Consider the following 17,507-nt stretch of genomic DNA (forward strand, 5'->3'; position numbering starts at 1 on the left):
AGCTCAGTAAGTGTTTAGGAAGGGAAAGGATCTTTCAGACACACCTGAAATTGTACCATTAATTGTGTTACTATTCTGCCAACATTGAAAGATAGCCCAGCTTCAAGTAAGACTTAAATCTGACAACTGATACTATATATGATGAAATCTATACACTAAAGAAAAATAGAAATGGTCTGAAGAAAGGGCTTTAAATAAACCCTAACATCCCATTTTTGCCAGAGAGACTATACATGCTAAAAAATTTCTTTTTATTCATTACTTAATTACATTACATGTAAATCTTAATAACATATTGGTTATACGATATATATTACGTCATATAATTTATTACAACATATTAAAATATATCACTAATATTTATCAACAGCAATTATAATTTAGTGCCATATTAAAATCCTGTGTAATAGTGTTAATTACTTTTCTCTCTCTTTTTTTTTGAGATGGAGTCTCGCTCTGTTGCCAGGCTGGAGTGCAATGATGCAGTCTCAGCTCACTGCAATCTCTGCCTGCCGGGTTCAAGCAATTCTTCTGCCTCAGCCTCCTGAGTAGCTGGGACTACAGCTGTGTGCCACCACACCCAGCTTATTTTCATGTTTTTAGTAGAGACAGGGTTTCACCATATTGGCCAGGATGGTCTCAATCGCCTGACCTTGTGATCCGCCTGCCTCGGCCTCCCAAACTGCTGGGATTACAGGCATGAGCTACCACGCCCAGCCTACTTTTCTCTTTTACAAGCATCGAAATATTTCCCTTAGATGCATATTTAAAAATATGACAATAAATTCCTTCAAATGATCAGAAGTCAGTGGGATAAACGAATGGGTCGGCTTGGTAGTTTTTCGTTGCAAGACACATCAATCTTTGTCTGCCATCTGTCAACGGAAAAATATCTAGAATTTGATACCATTTGAATTATGATTTCCCCAGGAGGGAGATATCACTCTACAACCATTTTTCCAAATGCTTTCCAACATACCTGGGCTCATGATAGCTGAGATATGAATAGTGCTCCAGGAGTTTCCAAGTTATCCCATTATCATAAGAATAATGCAACAGAACTCCTTCACCAGGCTGGTCAGGGGCTCTGCATGTGCTCAGAACAGATTTGCTCCCCAGTCTCAGTGTGAACTGGAGAAACCTAGACACAAATTGTCTATAGTTAGTGTATGCATAAACATTTTTAATCATAATGTTCATTTTGGTCTTTAAGGAATTTCAAACTGATTTAAGTGAACTACTCCCAAATTAAATGTTTCTACTCATCCCTCTTTTATAAAATGTAAGTAATTTCATTGTGAGATGTATGAGTATGTGTAGATATTCATGTACATGTCGATATACATATTTTATATACAGATAGATCCATAAAAATATAACTGGATGTTTATGCACATTTGTATACTATGTACTTGTGTACATACACTTAAAATGCCAATCACTTCTTTACTGCATTATTTATTAGACACTGGGGGAAGGGAAGTTGTAGAGTAAATCTAATCAGCCTCTGCAAGCTGTCAAATAAATAAAACTACATAAATAATTAACTAGATCTTGGCTTAAGAACATAGTTTTGATGCTAACATTTCATATTTTAAAAAACCTAGTCAGTCATTAATATCCAAGTCATTGGTGAGCCTCCTAATTTACTAAAAACTAGGGCAAATTAACTGTCAATAAACTGTAAGCTCCCTACAACCCTGGTTAAAAATGAGAAGATGTCTATCAGAAAAAATATAAGAAATAAAAATGGATCATATAACTAAATTCAACATTAGTATCTGGCTTTTGTATGTATTCTCCCCTGCCTTCACTCACCTGGATTGTGAGCTGTCAAGGAAGGATGTAATTAGCTGACGCCGCCCATCTTTGTTGAAAACCAGGGCCTTACCGCTGGCCAAGACACCACAACCAAAGCTGACTTCAGCACCACGGATGGAGTAAAAGTTATGGTAAGAGGAGAGCCTAGAACTGCCAAAGCTTTCAGAAATAAACATTGGGAATGTCTGGGATGCCATCTCACAAGCTGGGCCAGAAAATCCAGGGTCACACCTGAAAGAAATACGGTGAAATTAAATCTTAAACTGTTGGCTGTTTTGGAGATTCTTGAATCTACTTTGGGGGGGAGGAAGTCCAGAGGCTAGGATTTCATTGAATGGTAAATGAGGCTCATTAGTCTTTGGAGACTACTGAATCTGAAGATTTGATAAGGACTGTAAATATTACAGACAAATACAGTCTTTGCGCAGCCCTGCCATAAAAAGCCTACAATTAAAACAGCAATTCAGCACTCACCTTCAACCAGTACCAGCAGTTTATCTAAATACATCTATGTTCATACACATTTCCAACTTAAAATATCTGTAAAAGGTTTATGTATATAATTTTATTCATAATGTTCATTACATTTATAAAAGAAACAGCATAAAGCACTTCTAAAAAGGTGCCCAGAATAAATTTTTTCTAAGAACAAATGTTAAAATACATGTTATGCTTGTGATAGGAATTAAATATTTAGAAACTATTGGAAAATGAATCTATCTTTAACTATTTCAAATGTATAAAGGGAATATGTACATCCTTGACCTAGATAGACATCCTTAGCAGCACTGTGTTGCCTCTCAGTGGACTCTCTCAAATTAGTGGCACTTCAAGAAAAATAAACCTTTCCCTACTCCCCAATAACCTGCTTGCTTCTATGTGAGAATGTGCTGTATCTATATTAGCTGACTAGAATATATAGGAGTGACCCAAGTCTTCTACCAGTGAGAAAACCTCATCAGAGATGAATCAGCAATGGAAACATCTATGTTTTACATCTATTTCATTATTCGTCATGAAAGAGTTTCAAATTCTTTGTTTTTACTGTGCTATTTCCTTTTCACTACATTTATAAGGTTGCTCAGTTGGTATCTTTTTGAGTGGGGGATTCTCATGGGAGCATTCAAAGCTTGCTGAAGTCTGAAACAAACCTTTACAAAGCAAATGTACCAACGAAGTGATACTATGGCATGACTCAGTATACTTCTTTGGCAGTACTACTGAGACTCGGGTCTATGCTGGCCTTTCAGGGATCCATAGAATGTAAAAATATGCTGAAATCAAATGCCCACTTTTATGTATATTGGATTTTCTGGGGAGAAGGTTCAAAGGTTTTATCAGATTACCAAATAATTTGGAGCCTAAAATGCTAAGAACTACTGTAGCATGAAGTCTGAAGGTTGTCTTGGTATCTTAAGTAGCATCAATAAGGGGATGAAAGGAAAGTCAATATTTACTGGATGAGCCTTCTTTCACATGTTGTCTAATGGACTTAGACTGAACAGTCAAGTTGTTCCCAAAAAAGAATGTTTAAAATCAGCTAAACCGAACACTTTTTAAAGTCAGGAAACTGAGTGTGTTTTACCACAGTCATGAATTGGAATTAGTTTTCCTTAACAAGACTATCTATTCCAGAGTGTATTTCAGGGCAATTTACATTTTTGTGTATCTTAAATGTGTCTTCTCAGGACAAGTGACTGGGAGAAACTGGTGCTCATTTAGAGATGACTCACATTGGAGTCACTTTCCATTTAGTCATTTTAAAAGTCTACTTTTAATCAAAGGTCATTCAATTGAGAAATAATGCTGATAGTTTTTTAAAAATAACCTTTTTAAAAAACAAAAAACTTTGTAGTCTTTGTTTCTCAGCAAAACAACAGGGTCACCCACGTTAGTGATTTTGAGTATGACATGAGGCTCTCCTGACTCCCAATATGTCTCCTACTGATGCATCTACACATGCTTAAATTTAGCAGTAGAGTCACCCTGTAATGTCAAGAAAAAGACCCCACTGTTAAGCTACATGGATGACACTTGTGAAGAAAGGGTTCTAATGCTCTCTCTTTCCTCATTAGCATCTCTAACAGGGTTGGGCTTATCAGTTTAGTAGACTGTCCATTTAGAGAACCAGGCCTGGGATTGTACACAGGCCAGAAAGGGTCAGAGGGAACATGAGAGGGTAGAATCTTGATAGCAAATAGCAGTAAAATGGGGGAGAGGCAGAGTAAAGAGGAGAGAAAAATACAAAGTTGCAAAGGTTCCAGATTCAATGGTTTGTTTAAAGGAAGTGGTATTACACAGAAATTTCTTTTCTGTGCAATTTTGCTCAAACTCAATAAGGTACATATTGCTAGAAAAGAAGGTAGTAGTCAAACTTTTAGTCCAACTGTAAGTGGACACAGCCAGTGAGTATTACATAAAACATTGTTAGAAATAGGGAAAAACACTAAAGTTCCAGATGGTGAAAATATTCTGTAAAACTTCAGAAGGAGGAAAAGACTATGACCATTCAGAATAATGTATGGTGTCAAAAAAGAACAATGTTCAAAAGCATAAAGCCACCATTTAGATTTCTGTTTGTATCCACCATGGGTGGCATAGACAGTAGCCTTAATAAAACCACTTAATTCTAAGAGGAACATGATACACATAAAATGAAGTCTGAAGTATAACTACTATAATTATAGATAGGTCTTTTTAGAAATACCACTTTCTATTTTTTGAAAATAAAAGCAGTTGTCATTTTAGATAATTTTTTTCCCCAAAACTTTTCTGGACAACATCAGGAATTGCAAAACTATCTGGCTTCATGTTAATTTTATTTGAAATACACTAAGAAGATGGTCTGGTTATGGATAATAGATGCACATAACAACTTGAGGAAAATATCAGCCAATGTTTCATAGATCTAATGAGTAGTGTTTTGGGGTGGGAGTTGGTAGTTTTATGAGAACACAAGTATGCATATTCAGTTTTGAAACATAGATGGAAAATTTTCAATTCTTCACATATTGTATAAAAAATTTCCATTGGGCAGAGTGATGTCTTTGTTAATTAAAATCACTGAAATATAGTTAGAAAGTTAAAAAGCCACACTAATCTCAATGTCAACAAGTGCTTGGCTCATACATGCAATTTCTTTTTTTTCTTTTTGAGATGGAGTCTCACTCTGTCGCCCAGGCTGGAGGGCAGTGATGCGATCTTGGCTCACTGCAACCTTTGCCTCCCAGGTTCAAGTGATTCTCCTGCCTCAGCCTCCCTAGTAGCTGGGATTACAGATGCATGCCACCACGCCTGGCTAATTTTTGTATTTTTAGTAGAGATGGGGGGGGGGGTCCCACCATGTTGGCCAGGATGGTCTTGAACTCCTGACCTCAAGTGATCCACCCACCTCAGCCTCCCAAAGTGCTGGGATTACAGGCATGAGCCACCGTGCCCAGCCTGCAATTTCTAAATGATCAAGTTCAAAGCCCTTTTGTGAGTTCTCTACTCATTAACAAATTAACTAATTGATTAATTACTCTTTTGTTGGAGGGACAAGAAAAAGTACACTAGATGATCAGCTGTTGAAAACTTATCTTTATAACAGATTGCCTGTGGTTTCAGGAATTCCCAGAATATTTTATAATTAAATATTAATATAAGAATGACATAATAAATGTGAATATCCATTTTTTGGTATAAACATAAAATAATTCATTGGTGTAATTAGATATTACATTATTAATGTATAATTTCAGACTTCATATTCAACAGCATTGTTTTGTAAAATACTTTATAATTTATTAAAGACCCAAATGATTTTCAAAAGTAAACAAGATTCTTAAGTTATATTTAAAGATGATGAATTTGCTTATCAAATCTGCTAAATTTGGCCCAGTCCAGTTTCCTTTAGCATTGGATCTATGGGTCATTACTGATTTTTATAATTATTTACAAAGCATGCTGGGAATTACAATGTGACTCATGAACACCCGAACAAGTTTATGGAAAGGGATGTAACTACAGGCAGGAAAAGCAGCCATCAAGCTGTGAGGAATTCCAATTTGTTCACAAATTCACATGAGGAATGCTAAATTTGTCCACAATTTAGCCTAACATAAAATGTATTAATTTTCGCTTAAAAATTCATTTGAATTACACTTAAATTCTATTAGAAATATCCAATTTTTTGCCTTAAAGGACCCCCAATCCTAAAAAAGGTTATTAAATGACTTGTGACTTCAATATGTGAATTACACATCAAAAAGGAGAAGCGTAAGTATTATTTTAAGATGCTTACTTGCAGCCATGTCTAGTGCACTGTCCTCTGCCAGAACAGAATTTGAGACATGATGGGCCAATATAAACTGTGGGGGGGGAAAAGAGAACATAATTACAAAAACACAGAACACTACCAGTACAATTTTGTGAAGCAATATCCATGCAATATGGCCCCTTGTGTGTATGTTGTGTGCAGGAATTCAGGGTGACATATGAAGTGCTGTGTGATAAGGTAAGTGCTTAGTTACAAAGCTACTGAAACGGTTACAAGTTACACAGATAATCCTTTTAAGATTTTAACATTTCATATCAAAGAAGATAGGAGCTTATGAATTCCTCAGTAGATTCTATTAGACAATATTAGTGCTTCTGCCTTGAACATTCTACAAAGTTTATATTCTTTAGGTAGAAAAAAAGAATTTACAAAGGACCAATCTGACATATCACAATATGGAGAAGTCATGCCATAATTTTCATTCCTATTAGGGGAAAAATCTATAACACTGTGGATGACTATTACATATATTTCTAAATATTAATCTACCTTTCCTGGAAATGAGGAGTTAAGAATCTGTTGTTGAGCCTAAAGTTTTCTCCATCATGCAGATTTTTTTCCCTAAATGCTGGGCTTGGCTGATAATAGGATGTTACAAACCTAAATTTGAATCTGTGGAATGCTGAGGAAAAGGCTACTGATTGTTGAATGGTAGGTTCTGAGATACTCTAGACTCCAATACATTTAAATATACTAATTATTTTGTTAATCAGCAAAATTAATAATATACCAAATGGTGTAAAAGTGGTATTAAACTAATGAGAAATTCAAGATGTAACAAAACCTCGTGTATTCAGTGTTTTCGGCATAAGCAAATTTATAACCCGTTATCATTTTTTTTCTGTCCTGTAGTCATTTCAAAGTATTTAAATAATTTTATTGTAAAATAAACTTTCCTGTAGCCTATGCTCCTATAAGCACTTAATGCCTGCCAATTAACAGGTGGAGTAATTCAAATTCAATGCATTGCAGGCCAATGGAAAGCTCTTGGTGATGGAAACTGCTGGTTTAGGAAGAGATTAGATAGCAGGCTGAGTTATCAAAGGTATTGGTTTCAGGTGTCACATAATCCGGGCTTCAAATTCTGGCTTCACTCAGGAAACTCTGATAAGTAATTTATCCTGTCTAAGCCTCAATATTCCTACTCCTTAAAGTGGGATAATAATATTTCTTGGAGGAAATAAGTAAAGAAACATATTATGCTTAGAAAGGTACCCAGCACTATATGGTTACAATCAGCACCATACTGAGGTCAAGTATTCCTTGACACCCTCTTGTCCTGTTGCTTTGATGTGCTCCACTGTACACCAAGGAACAAGAAAGGGGCTGGCTCCATTCTTCTTCAGCCTGGAAAAGCATACAGATTGTTTTCCCAGCACACTTGATTTTATGGCTGAAGATATGCTCTAAGAAATAGGGTACCCATGTCATAGTTCAAAAAACCTCCATCATAAAAAATTCAACGATAAATTAAGACATTCCAAGTCAATGAAAAAAGTTGCAATTAAGAATTTTATTGTCATCCCTTCCTGCTAATGATGAAGCCATTAGGACTCATAACAGGCTTCTTGTTTCCTAAGAGTGTGAATAGGACAGAATAGCTTTCTTCACTATTATCAGTAATATAGTCAAGTTGAAAAAATATTAAAAATGATAAGAAATGTACTTTGCCTTAGGACTTTCCATTTAGCTAAGATTTTCAGGGTAATTTCCAAAGTAATTTCTTTACACACTAGCAGAAGTTGACTCTGCCATGAAGGAAGAACATATCTAACAGAATTATGATATTGATCTGATTTTCTCTATTTTTTTTCTGTGACATAATTCTGGAATCACATAGTGAAATGGGAGAGATTTCAGGGTTTTTCTTTTTTCTTTTTTTTTTGGCAAGTAAGCACACATTTCTCTTGGGAGGGAGTATGTGTCCTCTTCTTCCCTTGTAAAAGAAGCCAAAAGGTGGGTCCTGTTTCTGTGAAAAACTCACATAGAATGATAACAGAATTAAAGAGATTCTGCACCAGGTTTTGCATTCAGCCTACCTTCCTAACCATGTGTATTCCATGTATCTTTGCCCTTTCCCATTCTACTCAAAGCATGATTCCACTCAAAGCATGGGAACTCAGGGGATGTGTAGTGAACACTTTCTGAACTAAAATTGTGTTGCAACAGCCTTCTTTAGGAAATTGAAACATTCTTTTCATAGGCTTACATGTGCTTCATTGCACTCTTAATTTTCTTACATACTTTTTCATTATTCATTTCTAAAACACTTTGATAATTATCAAAGTAATAAAGGTTCATTATAGAATCCTTAAAAAGTGTGACAGCAAGAAAAAGTCACTCATATCCTGCTATCTAGACGCAAATGCCTACTCCCTAGAGCTAATGAACAGGTGCAATACCTAAAATGCCATGCAAAATGTTCTACCAATGAAGAAACTGCATTTTAACCCCTTCATCTTTAGATGTTTTTGCAAATTAACTATGTTTATATCCATATAACTCATATGGTCTTTGAGGGTGGGCCTTCCATTGGTCTGTTTTTTGGATACATATTGGGAAATAATTCACATTGGTTCATCAGCAAATTATCTTTTCTAAAGTTTTTCTCCAGTTTCAAGAATTAGTTGTTTCTCAATGTCTAAATTATTAAAAAATAACAGAGACCTGATTAAGATATGGAAAATCAACATTAAACAAGGGTGTGCATTTTTTCCATTTTATAAAATTGACCTCAAATCAGTGGCTATGCTAAATTTGCTTAGCTATTGACATTTTGTCCCTTCTCCTCTCTTTCTCCCTTTCTACTTACTTGTAGTATAAGCCTTCAGCCAACTTATATGCTCTCTGAAAATAGGAACGCTATTAATCTACCTGTAATTAAAATAAGAAACCAAACAATCAGGCAGGGATTCATCACCTTATCTCATGGCTTCCCAAAACTACAGCTTCTGTTTGTAAGTCTTTATTAAGTGTGTCTTCCTAAGAAACTGAATTTGTCAGCCTCCTTCTTTGGACTCTCAGCTTCCATGGTCTTTGGGGAGATGAGATCTTGCTATGTTGTCCTGGAATACAGTAGCTATTCATAGATAAGATGATAGTACACAGTAGCCACAAACTCCTGAAATCAAGTGATTTTTTTGCTTCTGCTTCCTGAGTAGCTAGGAATACAGGCACGTGCCATGGCTGACTACCAAAAACATTTAAAAAGAGTAGATTGAAAATTATTGCCTCTTCATACCCAGTACATCACTACTACAATCAGCATTTGATAAAGCCACTACCCTAAGGATATATATAACCAGTGAACACATAGACAGTCTTTGCCACTGAATGCTCCAAGAACCAAGGCCAAATGATCCTACACAGCATACATTATAGTTACATCCTCAAGAGAAAAAAATTCCATCCAAACGAAAGTAAATTAAAAAAAATAAGAGACAGTATCTTGGGATGAGAAGGAAGCAGAACACTTCTGGAAGCATGCAAAAACAGAGTGTTAAAAAATTATACTAATGCTCTAACATGGATCCTAATCAAAATGAAATCCTTGAAATACCAGATAAAGAATTCAAAATATTAATTTTAAAGAATCTCAGTGAGATCCAAGAGAAAGGTAAAAGCCAATACAAAAACATCAGATAATCAATTCAGGATATGAATGACAAATTTATCAAAGAAATAAGTATTTTTTTTTTAAGAAAACCCAAATCCCAAACAAAAAGGAATTACAAAATATGGTTGAAAGTTTTAACAATAGACTAGACCAAGCAGAAGAAATAATCTCAGAGCTTGAATACAGGTTTTTCAAGTTAACACAGACTGAAAGAAAGAACAAGAATTTTAAAAATGAACAAAAACTTTGAGAAATAAGAGATTATGTAAAATGTCCTAACCTATGAGTCAAAAGTATTACTGAGGGAGAAGAAAAGCAAAAACTCTGGAAAGTCTGTTTGAGGAAGTAATTGAGGAAAACATTCCTAAAGTCTTGCTAAAGATTTAGACATCCAGATACAAGAGGCTGACAGAACTCCAGAAAAATACATCGTAAGGACGTCACCAAGTTATATAGTCATCAGACTATCTGGAAACAGCATGAAAGAAAAAATCTTAAGATTAGGATGAGAAAAATGTCTAATTATCTGTAAAGAAAATTCCATCAGACTAACAGTGGAATTCTTAATAGAAACCTTATAAGCCAGAAGAGATTGGGATCCCATTTTTAGGTTTCTAAAGAAAAAAACTGTTAACCATGAATTCTGTATTCCATTAGAATTTAGCTTCATAAACGAAGAAGAAAGTCTTTCCCACACAAGCAAATGCTAAGGGAATTCACTACCACTAGACCAATCCTACAAGAATTGTTAAGGGAGGTCTAAACATAGAAATTAAAGATCAATACTCACCATCATAAAAACAAATGACAGTATAAAGCTTACAGGTCTTACAAAACAATTACACAAATGAGGCTGCAAAGCAACAAGATAACAATCAACATTATAACAGGAATAAAAACCCACATGTCAATATAGTTCTTGAACAGAAATGGATTAAATGCTCCATTTAAAAGATACAGATTGGCAGAATGGATTAAAAAACACAATCCAACCATACACATACACTGCTTAAAAAAACCCCACCTAACTGGTAAAGACACTTATAGACTAAAGATAAAGGGATGGAAAAAGATATTCCAAACTAACAGAAACCAAAAATGAACAGAAGCAGCTATACTTACATAAGATAAAACAGACTTTAAATCAACAACAGTAAAAATGAAGACAAAGTTATTATAAAATGATAAAAGGATCAATTCAACAAGAAGATATAGTAGCAATCCTAAATATATATGCACCCAACACTGGAATATACAGATTCATAGAACAAACACTACTAGACCTAAGAAAATAGATGGGGTGCAATATATACAATAGTAGTAAGAGACTTCAACATGACACTGACAGCCCCATACAGATCATTGAGACAGAAATTCAACAAAGAGACACTGGACTTAAATTGGACTTTAGGACAAATGAACCTAACAAACATTTACACAACATTCTACCAAACAACCACAGAATACACATTTTTTCTCATGAGTGCATGAAAGATTCTCCAGGATAGGCCATATGTTAGGCCACAACACAAGTCTCAATAAATTTTTAAAAAATCAAAATCATATCAAATACCTTCTCAAATGACAGTAGAATAAAACTAGAAATTAATTCTGAGGGAAATCTTATACTACACGAATACATGAAAATTAAACAACCCGCTCCTGAATGATCTTTGAGTTAATGACAAAATGAACACAGAAATTAAAAAATTTTTTGAAATGAGTGAAAATAGAGACATAACATAACAAAGCTTCTAAGATACAGCAAAAGCAGGGCTAAGAGAGAAGGCTATAATCTTAAATTCCTACATAAAAATAGATCACAAATTAACAACATAATATTGCACCTCAAGGAACTAGAAAAACAAGAATAAACCAAATCCAAAGCTATCAGAAGGAAACAAATAACGAAGACCAGAGCAGAACTAAATGAAATAAAGACCAAAAAAAAAAAAAAATTCAAAGGATCAATCATATGAAACGTTGTTCTTTTAAAATATGAACCAAGTTGATCAATCACTAGCTAGATTAAACAAGAAAAGAGAGACTATTCAAATAAGCAGAATAAAAAATGAAAAAGGGGACATTACAACTGATACCACAGAAATACAGAAGATAATCAGTGTTTACTGTAAACATCTTTATGTGCACAAACCAGAAAATCTACAGAAAATGGATAAATTCCTGGAGACATACCTCCTCCTAAGATTGAAGCAGGAAGAAATAGACATCCAGAACAGACCAATAACAAGTAGTGACACTGAATCAGTAATAAAAAATCTCCCAACAAATAAAAGCTCTCAGGACAAGACTGATTGACAGCTGAATTCTACAAGATGCACAAAGAAGAACTGGTACCAATCCTGCTAAAACTGTTCCAAAAACCGAGGAGGAGGGAATCCTTCGTAACTCATTCTATGAAGTCAATATAAACCCAAACCAAAGCCAGGCAAGGACACAACGAAAAAGAAAAACTGCAGACCAATATTCCTCATGGACACAGATGCAAAATTCCTTAACAAAATATTAGCAAACTGAATCCAACAGCACATCTAAAAGATAATACAACATGATCAAGTGGGTTTCACTCCAGGGATGCAAGGATGGCTCAACATATGCAAATCAATAAATTTGATTCACCACATAAACAGAATTAAAAACAAAAAGCATAAAATGATCTTAATAGATACAGAAAAGCATTTGATAAAATTCAGCATCCTTTCATGATAAAAGCTCTCAACAAACTAGGTGTAGACGGAACATACTTCAAAATGATAAAAGCTGTATATAACAAACCCAAAGCCAACATCATATGGAATGGGGAAAAAGTCAAAGCATTCCCTCTAAGAACTGGAACAGGATAAGGATTCCCACTTTCACCACTCCTATTCAATATAGTACTGCAAGTACTATCTAGAGCAATCAGGCAAGAAAAAGAAATAAAAGGCACACAAATTAAAAAATATAAAGTCGAATTATCTCTGGTTATGATATGATCTTATACCTAAAAAATCCTAAAAACTTCTCTCAAAGACTCCTAGATTTGACAAATGACTTCAGTAAAGATTCAGGATATAAAATCAACGTACAAAAATCAGGAACATTTCTATATATTGATAATAAATGGACGATAAAATCAGGACATCAATCCCATTTACAATAGCTACAAACAAAATACCTAGGAATACTTTTACCCAAGGAGGTGAATGATCTCTACAAGAGAAACTATGAAACACTGATGGAAAAAAAAACTGTAGGACAAAAACAAATGGAGAAACATCCTATACTCATGGATTAGAAGAATCAATATCATTAAAATGATCACACTGCCCAAAGCAGTCTACAGCTTCAATGCAATTCCTATCAGAATACCAATGTCATTTTTCACAGAATTAGGAAAAACAATCCTAAAACTCATATGGAACCAAAGGAAAGTGAATAGCCAAAGCAATCCTAAGCAAAAAGAACAAAGCTGGAGGCATCATATTACCTCACTTCAAATTATACTACAAGGCTATAGTAACCAAAACTGCATGGTACTGGTATAAAAATAGACACATACATCAATGAAACAGAATAGAGAGCCCAGAATAATGCCACCTACAGACAGCCAACTGATCTTCAACAATCTTCAAAAAAAACATACACTAGGGAAAGAACACCCTATTCAATAAATGGTGCTGGGAAAATTGGATGGCAAATTGCAGAAGAATGAAACTAGACCCATACCTCTTACCATATACAAAAATTAACTCAAGATGGAATAAATATTTAAATGTAAGATATGAAACTATAAAAATCCTAGAAGAAAACTGATATGGTTTGGATTTGTGTCCCTGCCCAAATCTCATGTCAAATTGTAGCTCCCAATATTGGAGGAGGGGCCTGGTCAGAGATGACTAGATCATGGAGGTGGATTTCCCCCTTGCTGTTCTTGTGATAGTGAGTTCTCACAAGATTTGTTTGGTTAAAAGTGTGTAGCACCTCACGCTTCACTCTCTCTTCTTCTCTGGCCATGTAAAACATGCCTGCTTCCCTTTGTCCTTCTGCCATGATTGTAAGTTTCCTGAGATCTCCTAGCCATGCTTCCTGTACAGCCCATGTAACTGTGAGACAATTAAACCGCTTTTCTTTATAAAGGACCCAATCTCAGGTAGTTCTTTACAGCAGTGCAAGAATGAATTAATATAGAAAATCTAGGAAAAACTCTTCTGAACACTGGCCTAGGCAAAGAATTAATGACTAATATCTTAGCACAGACAACAAAAACAAAAAGACAAATGGGCTTTAATCAAGCCCAAAGTTTCTGCACAGTAAAAGAAATAATGAACAGAGTGAACTGACAACTTACAGATTGGGAGAAAATATCTGCAAACTATGCATCTGAGAAGGGACTAATATCCAGAATTAACAGTGAACTCAAACACCTTGACAAGAAAAAACATACAGTTCCATTAAAAAGCTGGCAAAGGACATGAGCAAACAGTTTACAAAAGAAGACATACAAATGGCCAATAGGCATATAGAAATGCTAAACATCACTAATTATCAGAAAAACGCACATCAAAATCACAATGAGATACCACCTTACACCAATCAGAATGGGTATCCTTAAAAAGTAAAAAAATAACAGATACTGGTGAGGATGTGGGGGAAAAGGAAACTCTTATACACTGTTGGTGGGAATTTAAATTAGGGAAACCTTTGGAAAACAGAATAGAGATCTCTCAAAGAATGAAAACTAGAACTACCATTTGACCCAGTAACCTCACTACTGAGTATCTACCCAAAGAAAAAGAAATCAATATATTAAAGGGAAATCTGCACTTGTATGTTTATTGCAGCACTTTCATAATAGCAAAGTCATGGAAGCCACGCAAATGTCCATTAATGGGTGATCAAAGAATATGTTACACACACAAACACACCATGGAATACTACTCAGCCATGAAAAAGAATGAAATCGTGTCTTTTGCTGCAACATAGCTGGAATTGGAGGCCATTATCCTAAGTGATATTACTTAGAAAGTTGTAGACCACATACTCTCACTTATAAGTGGGAGCTAAATAATGTGTACACATGGACAGTAGAATAATAGGCACTGGAGACTCAGAAAGGTGGGAGGGCAGAAGGGGGGTGAGGGATGAGAAATTACCTTGTATTCTATTTGGGTGATAGTTACACTAAAAGTCCAGACTTCACCACTATGCAATATACTCATATACAAAACTACATTTGTATCCACTGAATCCATAAAAAGAAAGACAAAAACCAAAGAGTTGGTGACTAATAACAAGTATAAGAAATGTACAGACATGCAACCTGAGAGCTTAAAATATCTTCTGTCATTGTCATAAATGGTATCGACTTTAAAATGATGCAAAATTCCAAAAATTCACTTGAAAATGAAAGAAAGATAAAAGATTTAAAAAGGGTATATATCCAAGTTTTCTTTCTATACTATTTTCTGAAAAGGAGGTAAAAGTTTCACTAGTTTTTTTAGAGATGATGTTTCCTTCTGTGTGTTGTCTGCATGTAAAAGAAAAGCATTCCAGATGTTGTGGTAGTTACTAAGAGAAGAATGGGTCTTATTTTAATACATGCAGTATGGTAAGTATTTATGTTAATTTTGTATACAACATTCAAAGAAAATGTTAGGATATCCCTTGTCATCAACTGTGAATTTCAGTTTCAAGGTTTTATGCATTTTTTATTTATGTATGTTGAAACATTCTAGCATCTAATACTGCTGACTCCATTGGCTTTTTTTTTTTTTCCTGATTGCACATCCCTGGGCTTCTAACAGAATGCAAAGGAGAAATGGAAGAAAGGGTGTTTAATGAATTGCAAGACCATGACTTAGAAATGTGATTAAGTCTGTGCTGACAAACAAAAGCACAAGAAGACTCTACATCAGTGGCATGTGATTATGACAGGCATAAACACTAACCATTATCAATTGCCCACATGTTTCCAAGGATTGGTCCTGTTTGTCTCCAGCGAATCCTGGTGTTCCGGGTTAGTGCTGCGTTAGGAAGGGGAATTGTTATTCGGTTCCACCTGCAAGAAATTTAGCACAAAACCATCTTCACAACTATGTTCATATCTTTTGAATGTATTTTACATGCTTTTCATGCTCTAGTTTCTGTGTGTTTAGAAAAGCACTAAAGTTTACCAATAAACTCCTTAAATTCACTTGTGGAATTTGTTTATATCTTTAAAACAGACATACAACTTGTAAAAACATCCACAGCATGCCAGAGTAATGGATTTGTTATTTTATATTATTTTAAAAGATTTTTAAGTTTTAATTTATTGTTAGAGATGGGGTCTTGCTCTGTTGTCCAGGCTGGAGTACAGTGGCACAATCATAGCTCACTGCAGCCTCAAAATCCTGGGCTCAAGCTATGCTCCTGTCTCAGCCTCCTGAGTAGGCAGGACTACAGAAGCATACTACCACACCCAGGTAATTTTTAATTTTTAAATTTTTATTTCTGTAGAGACAGGGTCTCACACTGTGTTGCCCATACTGGTCTCAAACTTCTGACCTCAAGAAATTCCCTTACCTTGGTCTCCTAAAGTGCTGGGATTACAGGTGTTAGTCATCGTACCTAGTCAATTTGTTCTTAATAGTGAGCGATATTTAGTTTTTATATATTCTTTTAAGAAATTTTTCCATCAGTACTCAGACCTTAGATATTATCTTATGCTAGGCATCTGTGCAGAGATGTACTGCTAATTAGCATCAATTACTTTTATTTTTTGCTCTCCCACAGCCCTACACACATTTAAAAGGGGATAACAAAGAAAATAATTCCCAACTTAATTTTGCCATTCTTGTAAATATTTTTACTATTCTCATAATGCTTATTCTGTCATGTGGCAAGTATTTTATATAATCATCTTTAATTCTCCTAATAGCCCCCAATGAGATATATTATATCCTTAATTATGCAGAAAAAAGGGGAATGTCAGGCAGAGTAAATATTGTTACACAGAATGGAATCCAGGTCCAATTTCAAAACTTAACTTTCTTCCATTTTTTTCTATGCTGCATTTCTCTATAAGTACTGTGGCAATAAATCTTTTGGCAACAACCACAGAACTGCCATATAGAATTTAAGTTCATGCAATTCAAAATATAAGTCAAGTACATAAAGAATGAATGGCCTCACAAATTGTAATTTTAATCTTGCATCCAATTTACCAAAGATACTATCTTTCTTTCTTTCTTTCTCTCTCTCTCTCTCTCTTTCTTTCTTTCTTTCTTTCTTTCTTTCTTTCTTTCTTTCTTTCTTTCTTTCTTTCTTTCTTTCTTTCTTTCTTTCTTTCTTTCTTTCTTTCTTTTTCTTTCTTTCTTTCTTTCTTTCTTTCTTTCTTTCTTTCTTTTTTCAAGACCACTTTTAAAGAGGTTAGGTTTCTTACCTATTATGACAAAAATGCTAATTTCAGGATTACTCATTGATTTTTATTCTGCAACATGGATTCAAGTATTTCAATATCTCAGAGAGAATGTACTCACCCACTGTAGTTTTCAGAGGAGTAGACAGTGCTGTGGGGGAGGTGGGGTCCAGCACAGATCTCAGGTAAGCATTCAGTGTGAAGGAGGGACCAGGAACGTCCATGGTTGGTAGAAAACTCCAAGCTGACACTAATAAAACCAGAACAAGCACACACAAAAGATGGGGGAGGATAAAATAACAAAAAAAAAAAAAATGAAATTTTCAACTCTGGTTAAGTACATTAAACAT

At 34.8% G+C, this 17,507-nt stretch overlaps 1 protein-coding gene across 1 annotated transcript in view; it reads right to left on the reverse strand.

Annotated features, from left to right (window-relative positions):
• Positions 1-17,507, reverse strand: part of RELN (reelin) — a 536,970-nt gene that overhangs the window by 179,776 nt on the left and 339,687 nt on the right. The window contains exons 15-19 of the mRNA XM_011927764.1: positions 17,279-17,407; positions 15,707-15,816; positions 6,104-6,170; positions 1,819-2,052; positions 980-1,141 (exon numbers count right to left, since the gene is read on the reverse strand). Coding sequence (XP_011783154.1) covers positions 980-1,141; positions 1,819-2,052; positions 6,104-6,170; positions 15,707-15,816; positions 17,279-17,407 — 702 coding nt within the window. The remainder of the gene's footprint in view (positions 1-979; positions 1,142-1,818; positions 2,053-6,103; positions 6,171-15,706; positions 15,817-17,278; positions 17,408-17,507) is intronic.

Source organism: Colobus angolensis, unplaced genomic scaffold, assembly GCF_000951035.1.
Source record: "Colobus angolensis palliatus isolate OR3802 unplaced genomic scaffold, Cang.pa_1.0 Scaffold74, whole genome shotgun sequence".
Lineage (NCBI taxonomy): Eukaryota > Metazoa > Chordata > Mammalia > Primates > Cercopithecidae > Colobus > Colobus angolensis.